General features: G+C 39.6%; 1 protein-coding gene across 1 annotated transcript in view; it reads right to left on the bottom strand.

Moving 5' to 3' along the window:
- thsd7ab (thrombospondin, type I, domain containing 7Ab) overlaps positions 1–17,821 on the bottom strand; it is a 303,730-nt gene that overhangs the window by 29,432 nt on the left and 256,477 nt on the right. The window contains exons 21-22 of the mRNA XM_057834514.1: positions 17,603–17,748; positions 5,781–5,955 (exon numbers count right to left, since the gene is read on the bottom strand). Of these exons, the coding sequence (XP_057690497.1) occupies positions 5,781–5,955; positions 17,603–17,748 (321 nt within the window). The remainder of the gene's footprint in view (positions 1–5,780; positions 5,956–17,602; positions 17,749–17,821) is intronic.

The raw sequence follows: 17,821 nt of genomic DNA, 5'->3' as shown, positions 1-17,821 counted from the left end.
GGGCAGTAGGCAGGGGACACCCTGAACTGGTTGCCAGCCAATCGCAGGATAGCTATCATTTTAAAAGAAAATAACTAGTGACAACCAACTCCACAATGGGTATGGTTGTCACAAGGTGTCGAGATCTTTGATCAAAAAAACAAAATTCTAATAAAGTTTTAAAAAATCCAAGTTATTGTGCTTGCTCTAAAAATTCACAAAAGAGGAAAAATTGTGACAACCAACACCGCTTTCACCAAGATAATGACTTTGTTTGTAACTCCGAAAGCGTTGCACATTGTTTTTCTTTATGTATTAGAGCTGTGGTTCTGAAACATTTTAAAACAAGCACCACCAGCAATTCTTGTTACGATGTCACAAGCGTAATAAATGAACAAGCCTAGCTTTCTGGTGTTGCGCTAGCTAGCACATGATGACAGAACGGTCACACATTAACACTTTATTTGACAGTGGTGTCATAGGACTGTCATGAAACCATCATAATTATTATAGATTTTTGCAGTCTGCTAGCATGCTATCCATAGATGCGCTATTCTCGTTACCGTGTGACTGTTCGGTAACACTATTTGACAGTGGCATCATAAGACTGTCATAACGCTGTCATAATTATGACATGACACTGAAATGAGCATTAATGAATCCTTATGACAGATGTCATTAAGTGTCATCCGGCAAATTATGTCACTTTTGAATGGATATCAAAGACAACTGGAATGGATATAAATGGAGTTGGTGACAAAGTTAGCCGAATGACACTTAACTCATTTGCTCCCATAAACGTATAATAATGTTCTATTTTTAACTGTTTCAGTGTCCCAAAGACGTATTTATATGTCTTTTAGTTTTTTTTTTTCACAAGAGACATCCCTGGGTTCTGATTCAACTTAGATCGAAAGCACAACGCTGGAAAATGCATTTTAAAGCAATAAAACTGGCCACTGGAGGGCAGTAGTGCATTTGGTAAGACCCGCAACCCGATTCAACGGAGCAAACGGCCGGGCCGCACGGCCGGGGCGCCAGCGGAAGACGACCGAATGGACGTCCAGGATGCCAGGCGGCGGATGACCGAGCAGAACAACCGCTAGGACGCCTGGGATGCCAGGCGCTGGACGACCGAGCAGAACGACAGGGACCACCAGTGCAGCGGACGATGTCGTTAAGTCCATGCTGCTCGCTGAGCAGAGACAGGCAGCGATGAGGGAAAAGTTTACTCCGGCTGTCGCAGCCACAACAGTGTCATCTCTCAGTTATGTGTAAATAAATTGTTACTTTGCTATCAAAAGCTCTATTTGTCTTGTTGTTTATGTTATTTTGTAAAAGGAAAACATTATGCATTTTGAAACATTGTGAAAAAAAAATCAATGGGAGAAATTAACCGCAACGGCATTGGCGTCATAATTCGCAATATTTACGTAAAATAAATGCTAACTGCCCGGTTTTTTGCTTTTAACCAAGAATCGAGACTGTTTTACATTCATATCTATAAAGAATTCAGGGATTTAAGCATTTATTCAGAAGAACTTTCAACGTAATAAGCTTTTTGTGGTGATAAGGCGGCGACACAGTGGCTTAAAGACTAGAAAAACATTCGACATATTTACACAAAAAAATATATGCTAACTGCCCTTTTTTTTTTTTTTTTTTTTTTTTTTGCTTTTAACCAACAAGTGAGACTGTTTTACATCCATATCTATAAAGAATTCCGGGATTTAAGCATTTATTCACAAGAATTTTCAACGTAAAAAGCTCTTTGAGGTGATAAGGCGGCGACACAGTGGCTTAAAGACCAGAAAAACATTCAACATATTTACGTAAGATAAATGCTAACTGTACGTTTTTTTTTTTTTTTTTTTTTTTGCTTTTAACCAAGAATCGAGACTGTTTTACATCCATATCTATAAAAAAATTCAGGGATTTAAGCATTTATTCACAAGAATTTTCAACGTTAAAAGCTCTTTGTGTTTCCACTCAGTCAGCTTTGACAGAGATAGGCCCCCTATTAATCGGCCCCGCGTCCCGTCAATATATTATGAAATCTATGGTACATTATAATAATAACAGTTCCTATAGATAACGTTGTGCTGAGAAAAAAATACAATTAAAAAAAATATATATATATATAACAAACATCTTCAGCAGTTACTCAAAATGTTACTCATTAATTGAGTATTCTTTTCACCAAATACTTTTTTTTAAAACTTCTACTAGAGTACATTTTTTGGATGTCTACATTTACTTTTACTTGACTAATATTATTTTGATGTAACACTACTCTTACTTGAGTAAAATCTTTGGCTACTCAACCCACCTCTGATCTTCTGCTTGGAGATTTATTAGTGGATGGGATCAATACATTTGAGAAAGGAAGATTAATGTGGATTTACTTTCATTATAAAGCCTTTTATCTCACGTTTTGATGCATTTGCATCAGAAATATAGTCTGCTATCACGTTAAAATCACTTGCTGGAGTATTTCCTCACACCTTTGAGTATTGCGTTAAATATTATTTCACTCGTTTCTCCGAAACAGTTCTAAAACATTAAATATTAATAGTACTGTAGTTCAGGTTGAATACAGCTGAACTGTAGTGGATTAGAAAGAGCCTGTGTACCACTGGGCTTGGTCGTACCATACCAGATATTAGCTTTAGAAAAGTGTTATAATCTAGTTTTGAATGTGTTTACATGGCCTCGTATAACAGTGTTACTTCCAACAACCCAATTCTGAAAGGCTTATTGGCTGCACACAATGTGGTAAACGAGACAATACCAAGTAATAACTGTGAAAACAGCCACTTTTTACTTTTACTGCTTCTTTAAAATCATTTACACGTTGTTGTTTTTACACCCTCGTCGTCTCCGACGATTTGTTGGAGTGATCGCGTTCTTCTAAAGACAATCTGTGACGAGTTCAATGAGACGCTTTGGAAAGGAAGCAGCCGCAGCAGCTTTGTGTTTGCACTTTTTTTGGCAGAGGGAGCGAGTCCTAATTTCCCTTCGGGGACTGCTGACACACGAGAAAAGAAAGAACAACAACTAACTTTAATGTAAACTGCACTGTGTTAACATTCAGCTCGCTGATCAGGCACAGTTGGAAACGACAAATTTGACAGAAAATATGAAGAGAACAATGTAAAATGTTATAAATTACTAGCATGCATTTCCAACTCTCACAAAATGTTTCACTCCTATTGACTTTCCACTCAGACCTGAAATAAAATCTCTAGTGCTGCAATGATTAATGGATGAACTCGAGTATTCGATTAGAAAAAAATATTCGAATTAAATTTTGCTGCTCCAAATATTCGTTTAACCCTCAGATGCATAAGTGGGTCAAAAATGACCCGGTGAGGTTGTTTTCTTGAAATATCTTCGGAATGAAAACTTATCATTTCATATTTCTGGTATTCCTAAAAAACTATGTTTTTGATATAATGCTATTCAAATTTTTGATGAACTTTTTATACATTTGAAGAAATTGTCATTTTTGTATTGCTACCCTAAGAGTGGTCAAAAAAACAAGTGGGTCAAAAATTACCCACATGCATTTTCTATGGAATCCAATGGGAATCTTTCATTCTTATCAACTTTGGCTGTCAGGAATAAATTTACCGTGGACCACACAGACTAGGTATGTAAAAAGTGACACCCCTTAAGTAGATTATTTTACACAGAAAGAGCTGATACGTGTACAGTAAGTATTATGTCCATATAGTATTTTGTGTGTGTGTCTTTCATGACTCTTTATTATTATTTATCAACAAATTAACCTACTTCATAACTAGCTAGCTAGCTAAGGCTAGGTTCATACCGCAGGTCTTAATGCACAATTCCGATTTTTTTGTCATATTTGTTTTTTTGGCGTACCCGTTCAGACTGCCTTTGTCCATTGAGCCTGTTCAAGTATCACCCACGCGCTTTAATTCACAGTCCGAGATGCGCTGAGCAAACTGGCCCGCATGCGCAGGAGCATTGGAGCAGAGCGAAAACCGAGCTTTGTCAGGCTTATTCTCAACCCATTTTATTTTTTTATGACTGTTGTCAAGCCCGCTCCCTCCCCAAAAGCCGCGTTCATGCTGGGCGCTAACCCTAATGCACAGCTGCACTGTAGCGCCCTGTCTCTCTCGCTCTTTGCTGATGTTAATTGCTGCATGAATTCCAATTTGGGGGACTTAACAGTTCGGACCGTAGACACATTCTGGAAAATGTGGCCCGGATGGGATTTTAACCACATACGAAAGTGACCTGGATCGAATTTGAAAATGGTCCACTTTTGTGCGACTTTTCCCATTTAGTCGACTCGGAAAAACACGAAAAAATTGGATTTGTGCTACATTTACAGCTGAAATGGTCCTACAGATGTTGGATGATGGAGAGGCAGTGACGGGGTTGAACTCAAGTGTCCGAAATTTCTGATGATGAGGACCCAGACTTTTGTTCAGATGGCAGTGGCAGTTTTCCACCTGGAAACCCAACTGAACAGGATCAATCTGACTCATAAGTTTCCACTTATGTGTCCTCTGAAAAAGAAAGTGTCCAAATCATGGCCAACAGAATGAGTTGGTAGGGCTCTTACTAGAGCGAATTACCTCCCACCCAGGGCAGAAAACAGAGCCAGAATATCCTCAGAAATCGGTCAGTGTCTCCACAAAGGCTTAGCACCGCTGTCTCACCCAAAAGATGCATGGGAGCTCTTCATCATTGATGATAAAATATAAAGAAGGATAACGTCTATTGCTGTTCTGTTTTTTGTTTTTTTTTGTTTTTTTTCCAAAAAATGTTAATAGAATCAAAGATATTTCAACCATGAAATCATTCTTGTGTGGCCCTAAATATCATACTAATTAATATACAAGTGATTATTCTTCACCAAACTGGCATAAAAACACATTGGTTCTAATATGGGTCATTTTTGACCCACTTATGGAAGAGTGTAGGGTCCAGTAACTTGTGCAACTAAGGTTTAATTAAAGTGGTGTTGTAATGGTTTATTTTGAAAGTGTTTGCATTTAGTTTTATTGAATAGGGTGGACACACTGCTCTCTGGTCCGCATCATTTCACATAGCTGAATCCAACTGCTCCCTGTCAAGACCAATGTAAGTTTTTGTTTGAGCTAATGTTTTTTAATGTATTCATAATTTAGTTTATAGGTATAATTATCCATTTTTTGTGGGAATATGTGTCTAAACCATTTGTTAGGAGCATTGTTAAAAAAAAAAAAAAAAAAAATGTTAGCATTTTATAGCATTTAACCTAGTGGACTTTTGCTATTTAAGTTAGCCAATTGTTCTTTTGCTGGACTTAGATCGTCATCGATGTATTTTTTTATACCATTTGAGGCTCAGCACAGGTATTTTAATTTTTCATCTTCCTTATCCGATTACTCGATTATTCAAACTAACTAGTTCATCGATTAATCGACTACTAAAATAATCTCCATTGGTGGTCATTATTTTTTTAACCAAAAAAACCTTAGAATTGCCACAAAATTAACATGAAGTGACCTGTAATGTACAGATAGTGACATCAGAATGACCTAAAATGTAGAGGAATTGGCTCAAAATTAACAAGAAGAGATCAGTAAGCATCTTAAACTTAACACTGACAACAATAGACATCCAATTTATTTAAAGTGTGAGGACTGGCTGTGAATGCTCATTTTTCTGTGCCGTTGACTGTGCTTGACATCCAATCCATTTTGACTGGAAGGAGGGAATGAACCCTTCCCAGTCAAAATCGATTGGATGTCTATCGCCTTCAATTACATAGAAATTCTCACCGGGGCAGGGTAGTGTGCAAGCTTCCTTCAGGCGGATTCGCTTGTCTCCATCCACGGACAACTCCAGACCACCGCACAGTTCCTCGTCCACTTGGCTGCCATCGTCGCGATCGCCTCCGTCCGATACGAAGCAGGTCAGGTTCCGGTAGCGTGTGCCGTGACCACACACCACACTCTGAAAGAACACCAAAAAGAGTCCATCAGCTGACCGCATCATGACGGTTCGTTTGCGGAGTCACATTTAGCGAGAAACATGGAATTTGCTGGGCATGTCTACAAAAGAGTAGACCCACCAAAAACACAGATTTCCAGATATTTTAATGTCGATTTGGTCAATTTCAAGAGAAGAGGCAACAAAAACAATTTCACTGAATAAAACTAATTTGACAGGAATTTTATCATTCCTAGTCCTAGAAACTTCTCAAGTCAGACCTAAACACTAAACAAGTCTGACATTTTAATGGACATTCAGTGCATCAGCCCACAGTTGACAGGCAGATGTATTGATCAATGTGAATTAACACGGGAAGTCCTGGGTTTTTGTGACTATAAAGAAATACCAGAAAGGCGTCAAATGATCCCGAAACAATAGAACACTCAAACAAGCGGCCTCGGTGCGAAGATACAGTGGCGCAAATAAGTATTTAGTCAACCAACAATTGTGCAAGTTCTCCTACTTGAAAAGATTAGAGAGGCCTGCAATTGTCAACATTGGTAAACCTCAACCATGAGAGACAGAATTTAAAAGACAAAAAAACAGAAAATCACATTGTTTGATTTTTCAAGAATTTATTTCCAAATTAGAGTAGAAAATAAGTATTTGGTCACCTACAAACAAGCAAGATTTCTGGCTGTCAAAGAGGTCTAACTTCTTCTGACGAGGTCTAACGAGGCTCCACTTGTTACCTGTATTAATGGCACCTGTTTTAACTCATTATCGGTATAAAAGACACCTGTCCACACCCTCAGTCAGTCACACTCCAAACTCCACTATGGCCAAGACCGAAGAGCTGTCGAAGAACACCAGAGACTAAATTGTAGACCTGCACCAGGCTGGAAGGACTGAATCTGCAATAGGTAAAACGCTTGGTGTAAAGAAATCAACTGTGGGAGGAATTATTAGAAAATGGAAGACATACAAGACCACATATAATCTCCCTCGAGCTGGGGCTCCATGCGAGATCTCACCCCGTGGCGTCAAAATGATAACAAGAACGGTGAGCAAAAATCCAAGAACCACACGGGGGGACCTAGTGAATGACATACAGAGAGCTGGGACCACAGTAACAAAGGCTACTATCAGTAACACAATGCGCCGCCAGGGACTCAAATCCTGCATTGCCAGATGTGTCCCCCTGCTGAAGAAAGTACATGTCCAGGCTCGTCTGCGGTTCGCTAGAGAGCATTTGGATGATCCAGAAGAGGACTGGGAGAATGTGTTATGGTCAGATGAAACCAAAATAGAACTTTTTGGTAGAAACACAGGGTCTCATCATGTTTGGAGGGAAAAGACTACTGAATTGCACCATACCCACTGTGAAGCATGGGGGTGGAAACATCATGCTTTGGGGCTTTTTTTCTGCAAAAGGACCAGGACAACTGATCCGTGCAAAGGAAAGAATGAATAGGGCCATGTATGGAGAGATTTTGAGTGAAAATCTCCTTCCATCAGCAAGGGCATTGAAGATGAGACGTGGCTGGGTCTTTCAGCATGACAATGATCCCAAACACACAGCCAGGGCAACAAAGGAGTGGCTTCGTAAGAAGCATGTCAAGGTCCTGAAGTGGCCTAGCCAGTCTTCAGATCTCAACCCCATAGAAAATCTGTGGAGGGAGTTGAAAGTCCGTGTTGCCCAGCGACAGCCCCAAAACATCACTGCTCTAGAGGAGATCTGTATGGAGGAATGGGCCAAAATACCAGTGACACTGTGTGAAAAGCTTATGAAGAGTTCCAGAAAACATTTGGCCTCCGTTATTGCCAACAAAGGGTACATAAAAAAGTACTGAGATGAACTTTTGGTATTGACCAAATACTTATTTTCCACCATGATTTGCAAAAAAGTCCTTAAAAATCAAACAATGTGATTTTCAGTTTTTTTCCCCCACATTCTGTCTCTCATGGTTGAGGTTTACCCATGTTGACACTTATAGGCCTCTCTAATATTTTCAAGTGGGAGAACTTGCACAATTAGTGGTTGACCAAATACTTATTTGCCCCACTGTATTTGCAAATCCAGACTTGTTAACTCCTGGGTTAGTGTCAAAATGATGAGAGGGGCCATGTGGCATGAAACTAAGACTGGCATCCAGAACTGTAGCTAAACCAAACTGTCTACATTTTAGAAAATTGAGTGTTAGAACATCTGGGACAAATCCCATCAAGCACATTTACTTTGTCTTGACAAGTCCAATATTCAGTTGTCAAGGTTCACAGTTTATTACGTTGGAGCACACAATGACCAAAGAACTTTCCACAGCAGCTCAAACAGCCGTTTTGTCACAGCAAACACAAGCTTCAGTATACAGTACAAACAGTAAAAAGGTTGTCCGCCCGATTGCCAGCTCGAGCGGTCCACTGTCCGACAAAGCCAAGGCAGCCCTGCCATGCAAACACTCAAGATGCTAATTGGAGCAATCCAACCCTGTGGTTACACGAGTGTGAATGGGAATGACGAATGAGGACCTCAATGCTCACAAAAGATATGCTGATTAGAGTCAGATGACCCTTCTCTGGTAACAAAAGTGATTTGTATCATCTGATCCACCCTTGGTAGTTCTAGTTATGTCTGTGAATCTCAAGACACCATGATTGGAAACGCATGAGAAGTATTTTCGGATAATTTTGCCATTTACAGGGGATCGGCCCTAAAAGACAGTTGTATAGAGCAACATGAAATTTGGTAGGCATGTCTGTTAAGAGTCGATCTACAAAAAGCTTCAAGACTCCTGGTTAGAAAAAAAATACAGGAAGTCTGCCATATTGGTTAAAATGACAATTTTAGGATCATTTTGCCATTTTCACAGGTTCAGCCCTAAAAGACAGTTGTATTGAGCAACATGAAATTTAGTCGCCATGCCTGTTAAGAGCAGATCAACAAAAACAGAAAACAGGAAGTCTGCCATTTTTGTTCTAAGTGGCCATTTTAGGAGCATTTTGCCATTTTCATGGATTTAGCCGTAACCATATGGGACAATACAGCTTCAACACTTCAATGTCTTAACAGAAATGCTTACCATATTGTGCAACTATAAATTTGGTAGGCATGCCTGTTAAGATCTGCAAAACAGTCTACTCTACACTTACTCTACACTCATTACAAATAAGCCATTTTGCCATGTCTATGAGGACTAGATCCAGAAAAAAAAGTCTCAAGATAACAAAAGTGAAAACGTACAGAAAGTCTTCCATTTTGTTTCTAAGCAGACATGCTCATTCCATTTTGGCCATTTACAGAAGGTCACCTCAAAAGCCTGTTTTACTAAGCAACTTGAAACTTGGTAGACCATCAGAAAGTCTCAAGACGATATGACAAAAAACGCACAGAAAAAGCACCATTTTGGTTGAAAGACATTTTGACTAAAACTTTTACTATCTTAAAATGGTCTGCCCAAAAACACAGGTGAACTGGCAACTAGAATTTTGGGAGGTATGTCAATCAGTAGCAGACCCACAAAAAAGTCTCAAGATGACATGAAAGTCTCAAGATGGCATGACTAAAAATGCATCGGGAGTCTTAAATTTTGTTTCTAAGGAGACATTTTTAAGTCATTTTGGCCATTTTCAGCAGGTCTACCCCATGAAATTTGGTAGGCATGTCTATCAGGATTAGAGCCACAAAAAAAGTCTCAAGACACTATTACTGAAAATGCATCAAGGTCTTCCATTATGATTACTAAACAGACATTTAAATACAATTTTAGTCGAGTTTAGTATGTCTGCCCCAAAATACAGCAGTTCTACTGGGAACATGAATTATGGTCGCAATGTCTATCAGTATTAAACTCGCACAAAAAAAAGGCCTCTAGATGCCGTGACGAAAAATGCTAAAGAAGTCTGTCATTTTGGCTCAAAGCAAGTTTTTTTATTAATTAAAACTTTAGCCAGTTGTTTTGAGCAACATGACATTTTGTTGTAAGAGTAGAGCTATAGTTCTACAATGCAATCCAAGTATCTACTGTACAAGAAGTCTACCATTTTCATTTGAAAGTTAGGATCACTTCGGCATTTTCGGCCTGCAAAGAAAGTTTGTACTGTATGCCTATTGCGAGCCAACCTTCAAAAAACACACTTGTCTAAACTGCCAATAATTGCAGTTTTGGTTATTGTGTCTGGGCCGAAAACAAGGGCCAAGTTTGACGACCCGATTAGACTTCCCATACCGGACTGTTAATTTCTCTCCCTGATGTGCGGTTTGAGGAAACGTTTGATAATTGGACAGGCCATAAAATTCATTTAGATGACCAACTCAGCTAAATGGGCCATTGAGCTCGCATTCCTCTCCACTCATCAGTTTTCTTTATGACACCAATGTATTGATTTACAGACATCAAGCTCATATGTAGTCTTTTTTAGGGTTATCTCAAACAGAGTTCGAGTCACCTGATTTCTGGGTACAAAGAACCGATCCGATAAGCATAAATTGAAAACATTCCCATACTTTAGACATCATCACACTTGCATGATGCTATCTTAACATTAGCTTCCTGTGACAGCTAGCATAACATTTTCATATTTCCTTGTAATTTGGTTGTAATGCAGCAAAACACTTTTTTTGGTTTCTTTTGACTTGTATGACTTGATTTTTTTTTTTTTGCTTTGTAGCCTTTAAAAGAATTAAAAACCTTAAAAAAAAAAAAAACCTTCAGAACCCGATCATTTTCACCCAATTGCGATATTCTAAAAATGACGCAATTGGGCCAATTTCCAAACACATGATTCCGATGACAAACAATGGTATTTTTTTTCTCTCAGCACAAACTTATCTATATATATCTATATTAAATCCGCGCTTTCGAGTCGTGTTGAGGGCAGCGCTCTATGTCAAATACACTTTTACTAGGGGTGTAACTGTACACAAAAATCTCGGTTTGGTATGTACCTCGGTTTTGAGGTCACGGTTCGGTTCATTTTCGGTACAGTAAGAAAACAAAATGCAAAATATAAATGTGCTAGTTGTTTATTACACACCTTTATGCTTTCAACAATAGGAAAATTTTCCTATACAAAGCTAGATTCTGCTCAAAAAGTAGCGGGTATTTAAAGATAATCCAACAACAATTTGCCTTTCAGACCCTGCGCATTGGTCAGCTTTCTTTCTGATAGAAAAAAAAAAAAAGAAGTCCTGTGCTAAAGAGAAAAGCAATCCCAATGACAAAGATTTTAACATGTATTTTACAAATGAAATGCCTCAATGAATCTTTTTTTTTCTTTTCTTATGAACGGTTTTCAAAAGCTTTATTGGTGGATTTTCTCAAGTCAAAGCGCCACACAGAAATTAATAAATTTAATTGTGTAAGCAGGATCTGTGTATTATTCTTATTACTTAATTACAGGTGTTTTAGCTCATTTCAATTTATTTTATTTAAATGGGCTATTATTTATTTGATTATGTGTTTATATTTTACAAATGTGATGTAGTATTCATTTCTATTGTATATTTTTTGTTGTATAACTTTAGTTTCTATGTGAATATTAGTTCCTACTTGTTTTGTTGTGGTAGGAGGGTTTTGTATTGAACACAGGGCCGTGTTGGTTATTATTATAGCAGAGAAGACAGCAGTAAATCAACAAAGACAAGTCAACTGTGCCCCGATCTACCACTCAAGAGATCTGATGGACTCAAAAAGTGGGTTAAGATTGCACATTAGTTTGAAAATTGACCGGATCCACCGTATTTGTACACAAGTGACTTCCGGTCTGCCCGATCCTAGATACCGGTAGTAGTATTGACGCAGGAGGGTCGCGTCTCACGTCATATAATAAACTCTGCTGTTCTTTTCGCGTGCGTCATGTTGAGCTGCTTTTGGGATGCGTCTAACACGCGACCGCACTGCGACTGGTGCTCATTGGCTGATTGACTTTAACGCCCGCGTTTCACTGTGTTCTCGCGGCGGCCACGTTGTCGTGCCGTTGACGTTTCTGGGTTATACTGTCCTACCATGTTGGTCCTGATTATAGTAGAGAAGACGGAGTAAATATAATCTACACAAAGAAACTGTAACCCGATCGACTCACAGCCTCGAAAAGTAAGGGTTATATTACGTCAGAACTCGCTCGGTATGCCACCGTTCTGAACCACATACCGAAACGGTTCAATACAAATACATGTACCGTTACACCCTTACTTTTTACGGTGCTTTAAAGACGCCACGTGATTGAACAGGCTGGCGTGGTCATAGAACGGCAAGCTTGCGTCTGATTGGTGTAATGGAGTCATGTGATTATTGTTGCGACGTCTCATTGGTGAAATTAGTAGCGCCACTCTTGGCATCGGTGGCAAAAAAAAAAAAAAAAAAAAAAAAATGTAATATGTAGAATAAAAACGAAAAATGTAACCCAAAGTAGCAGAGTAAGAATTACGTTTTTTTTCTTCACAAATCTACTCAAGTATAAAGTATGGCTGAGTAAAACTACTCTTAGAAGTACAATTTTCTCAAAAAGTTACTCAAGTAAATGTAATGGAGTACACGTAACGCGTTACTACCAACCTCTGACAAAGAAACATTTTGAGATGACTAAAATATGACTGAGACTAATGAGTATTATCGTCCAAAAGACTTAGACTAAGACGAAAATTAAAAGGGCAACCAAAAACAACACTGGAGAGAACAACATCTCTATAAAGTTTCCAAAAATGGGAGAATATTTTCCAGTTTCACCCACCCTTTTTTCTGCATTGAAAATGAATAAAAAAATACTGAATTACTTAGTTACAAAAAAATCCTACCGCTAGTCTACAAAACACTTAACGGCCTTGGATCAAAATACATGCTTGATTGGTTTGACCCCTACGAAGCATCTCGACCCCTAAGGTTGGCTGGAGCCAGCTTGCTGTGTGTTCCACGAAAAAGAAGCAAGCAGGTTGATGCAGCATTCATTCACCTCTGTAACAATTTACCTAAATCTCTGAAGTGTGCTCAAACCGTTAGCTCCTTAAAATCAAGGCTAAAAATGCTACTGTTTAAAACAGCGTATTCATAACTGCCCATATACCATATTTTTTACGACCATAAGGCGCACCTAACAGTAAAACATTTCTCCAAAAAGGACGGTGCGCCTAATAACGTGGTGCGTCTGTTAGGGGTGTGACAAAATATTGAAATGGTGATGTATCGTGATACCGTATTGGCCCGAATATAAGACGGCCCTGATTATATGACGACACCCTCTTTTTCAAGACTCAAGTTTGGAAAAAAGACTTTTTCAACACCAAATTATTTTTTATACTGAAAATAATTACAGTACATCCGAAACAAATGATTATAACAATATATTTGAGAGAAAAAGCATGTTATTTTACCTCATTCAAATCTTAATATCTGAACATTTAAATATGTAAACTAAAGTGCAATCACATTCTTAAATGAATGGCCTCTGGTTTTTGAAATGTAAATAAACCAGTCTATTGTGATAAAACAACAAAATTGCAATAATTGCATTAACCATCAAAGTGAAGTCTAACTGTAACTGTAGTCTTGAAACAGATCTGAATAAGGAAAAACATTGCAATAAAATAATGCAAATTGGTTAAACTTGAGAGCAGCTGAGATCTGTCATGACAGAACATCGCTTCAATTATATCTGGTGCCATCTAGCGTCGTGAATGGGTATAATGTCTGGACCGCGAATATAAGACGACCCCCACTTTTTCAGTCTTATTGCAATGCAAAAAACACTGTCTTATATTCAGGCCAATACGGTAGATATAGACAGGGGTGGAGTGAGGCGGTGCAGCGGCTCGGGAGTCATTGAAAAACCGTTCCACGTCATGGATTCTGTTGGAACCCATCCAGCCAGCAACACAGAGGGGTCCACTATTAATATTCACTAACCTTGGCCAGAACTTATTCAGAACTGTGGATTTACAGTTCCACAAAAATGAAAACTAGCCTGATCAAAGTATGCATATAGGACTTTTAATTCAATATTTAGTACAGCAACAACACATACAGTAGTTTTGAGTATGTGAGTAGTTTGAGAGGTCCACTATTAATATTCACCAACCTTGGCCAGAACCTATTCAAAATTGTGGATATACAGTACCACATAAATGAAAATTGTAACCATCAAAGTGAAGTCTAACTGTAACTGTAGTCTTGAAACAAATCTGAATAAGGAAAACCATTGCAATAAAATAATGCAAACTAGTTAAACTTGAGAGTAGCTGAGATCTGTCTAGACAGAACATTGCTTCAATGATATCTGGCGCCATCTAGCATTGTGAATGGGTATAACATCTAGACCGCAAATATAAGACGACCCCCACTTTTTCAGTCTTATTTCAATGCAAAAAAACACTGTCTTATATTCGGGCCAATACGGTAATGTCATACAAAAAACAACAACAAAACAACAACAAACAAAAACATGAGAATAAAGGCCCAAGTACACTGCATGCGTGATTGTTGCGGTTCCGGTCCGGTTCAGTGTTACCTGCGTGCCACGCAGTCCGTCAAAAACAGGCAAATCATACCGGCTGCTGCATGGCTGCGGTCCGCCAACCTCGTCCCCCCCGTGAGCTCTCGCGTGATCGCGCGCGATAATGTGCCATTTAAAACAACGAAAAACACACGGAGTCTATACTCATCAGAGAAGCAGAGAGAGAGCACATATTTTCTTTGCATATTGATATTTTAGTTAATCTGGAATTAAGAGACAGACATGACTGCATCATGATGAGATCAGGACAGAAAAACACACATAATAGGACACCTTGCAGCTTCCTTTTTTATATTGTCCTTATAGAAAGGATCTGCTGCATCATGAATGATTTTGTGGGTTTCCACCTCCATGATGAAGCGCTCATCATCCATCTTCGCTCGTGTTTAAACCGTGATTAGGCACCTGGGTTGTTACGTCCAGGCCCAGCTCCGCCCATTTTGCCGGATGCGTGTCCGGCAAAAATAGAAAATAGCCTATACCATCCGGCGGGCATGCGGCACGCCGGAGGTGGTTCGCAGTCAAGCCGGAGCACTGACGCGGCCGGTATACGTTGAACAATAGGATACAATGGGAACGGATTGGCTCCGGCGCTATTTTTTACCGGAGTCGGACCGGAAACGCAACGATCACGCATGCAGTGTACTTGGGCCTTTAGCAATTCCCTGCCAATGTTGGCCATAGACGTCCAATTCATTTGACTGGGAGGATTGGCAGCGATAAAATGTTTATTTGATTGCTGCCAGCCCCCCCCCAGTCCAAATGGATCGGACGTCTATCGCCGTCAATGGCAGCGAATGATGTTCAGCAAACTGTGACGAACAAAACTTTTTATCAGATGACTTAGTTATGAATCATTCATAATAGTAAAGTACTTTTGGGTTAGTCTGACCCACTGACCAGGCTGGAAACAAACAACTCGGCAGCGCGTTCACCCGTGGGAGAGGCAAATTGACTTTTACTTGGATTGGCCTAAAATATAAAGACATTAAATCTGCTCGCCAGTAAACTCGCCGTTTTACTACTGAGTCCCGATGCAGGACTTGAAAAGAGAAAAATACTTTGAATGTTGATTTCCTAAATGCTTTTGGCCAGCTGATTGGAAATCAGTAAACAGGCAGAGAGGGAAAACAAGATTAGGCATTTACATATAAAATACATTTAGTAACGTAAATTCTATTAAATTTTTTTTTCTTACATGTCTGTTTAACCCTTTCATGCACAAATTAAGATTTTTTTTCTTAAATGCTTTTATTACATTCAGATAGGACACGGGTCTCAAACTTGCGGACCGGAGCCCAATTGCGGCCCACGGGATAATATTTCGCAGCCCCCAATTGCCATCCATTTGTGGGATTAATGTTGTATTTTACGATTTAATGTGACCGCACGTAGGCACAGGCGGTTTTTGCCATGGGCAATGTGGGCGCCCTCGAGAACAAAAAAAAAAAAATCTGCTAGTTTTCTAGACTTATACCGCCCGTTTTCACGTCCGGTTGGTAGAGTGGGCGCTAGGGCGCCCCTTACTATCATATCAACTGCTGCAGAGAGTCGTGTGTGTCAGAGGACAAGGCAGGAGGAAATGGGAGGGGGATCAGCTGTTGGCAACTGTAGAGTGAGTGAGCAAGACGAGTCTCATTCATTCTCAAAAGGACATTAAGGAGGGTGGCGGGGCTCCGTACACTGAATTGCTTTCCACAGGCCACCTCATTATTCATGATGTGACTACTTAAAGAAATGGTGATTTTTTTCCCAAGAAAGTCCATTAATGGGTCTATCATATTCCTCGTTCAATACTCTATAAGAAAAATATAACATATATGCATCTAAAATAATCCTAAACGATTTTATTAGCAATTTTAATACTCCTTTTAGCAAGGTTACTTGGGTATGCGGTATGCCGCTGCGTACGTTCCCATAATAACCAGTCCTGTTATTGTCCTACGTCAAAAGCGCTGCATATTCTGAGAACGAGAATAGGCGTAAGCGTAAGGTGCGCATTTTGAGCAGAGTGGTTGATCCCACTCGTTCTTGCTGGGTCGAGGAGAGCGTTCTTTACTTTATATTCGCATTGCACATTTGCTTTAAGAGGGAAGGTGTTAGTTTAGCATCTTAAAATGATGTTGTACATCCATATGAGTGTAAAGTGCTTAGTTTTCACCACTTTTATGGCCAAGATGACCGCACGCAGCGCGCACTCTAACCCCCCGCCCCCACCTTCGTGTTCATTTTACTGCACCAATATGTATGTGTGTCACGTGACTCAGAGTGAGTGGGCGGCGATCGGGCCCTTTTTTAATTGGCAAAATGAAAAGTTATCCGTCTGGAAATAAAAAAAGAAAGAAAAAAAAGCAGAAGAGGAGAAAAGGAAGCAAGACAGCGGTGAGTGTACTATGTTACTGTAGTTTTATGTCCTAATGTAGTCGAAGCACTGCAGACTAGTAGTAGTAAACCAATTAACTGCCTTAACTTGTTGTAACTAGCTTGTTAGCGTTTGCTAACAGCATTGCAGCATGCTAGCGTTTCCTCATACATAAAGATGTTACCTAGAACATTAAATCAGTGTTTAGAATCACCATACACACTGATCAGCCAGACTGATAAGATGTTACATGTGCCAAAATGTTATCCTTATTAAGTAAAAGCAATATAACTTACCAGCTAGTCAGTAGAATACGGTATGTGTAAAGGTATGTGTACTAAGCACAATAATAATAATAATAATAATGATCTGAAGTACATTTTGTTTATTAAGGCAAATGTGTGTAAATAATTAAGGATAGTGTAAAGTGAATGAATAATGCAATTGGGGGCATTTTGAGTGTCCAAAAAAACGCGAGGGTAGTTTGGATGTCGGGGGGGGGGGGCTGATGGGGTGGTTCGCCCAGGGCGCGAAAGTAGCCAGGACCGCCACTGCACGTAGGCGTTGGCTGCCAACGTACGATCACTTCCAGCCCATCCTAGCTGAAATAGATTGGACATCTATTGCCGTCAATAAGTGTTTCCAATATTGATTTCCCTCTTTTTACTAACTACCACAACAGATACTCTGTGCTAGTTAAGCTAATTATAACGTTTGAATAGATACTCACTGTAGCGATCACAGTCTGTAGAAGGGTAAAGACAAAAAAAAAAAAAAAAAACATTGAGGGGGGTCACCAACCTCCACGCGGCACTCGGACCAGGCGCTATACTGCCATCGGTAGCACGGCCGCACCGGACACGGTTTCCACTGCTCCAACGCAGATGAACATGGCCGACCGTCGCCCCGCGAGGTCTGCACCACTGATCTCTGACGCCACATTTTGCCTGGAGAAAGAACCCAAAGACAAAAGATAATGATCAGTCAGGTAATGAAAGTAGCGCTGTCAATCGATTAAAA

Source organism: Corythoichthys intestinalis, chromosome 4, assembly GCF_030265065.1.
Source record: "Corythoichthys intestinalis isolate RoL2023-P3 chromosome 4, ASM3026506v1, whole genome shotgun sequence".
Classification (NCBI taxonomy): domain Eukaryota; kingdom Metazoa; phylum Chordata; class Actinopteri; order Syngnathiformes; family Syngnathidae; genus Corythoichthys; species Corythoichthys intestinalis.
Note: the sequence above shows the minus strand (reverse complement) of the source record. Positions and strands in the feature narration are given on the sequence as shown.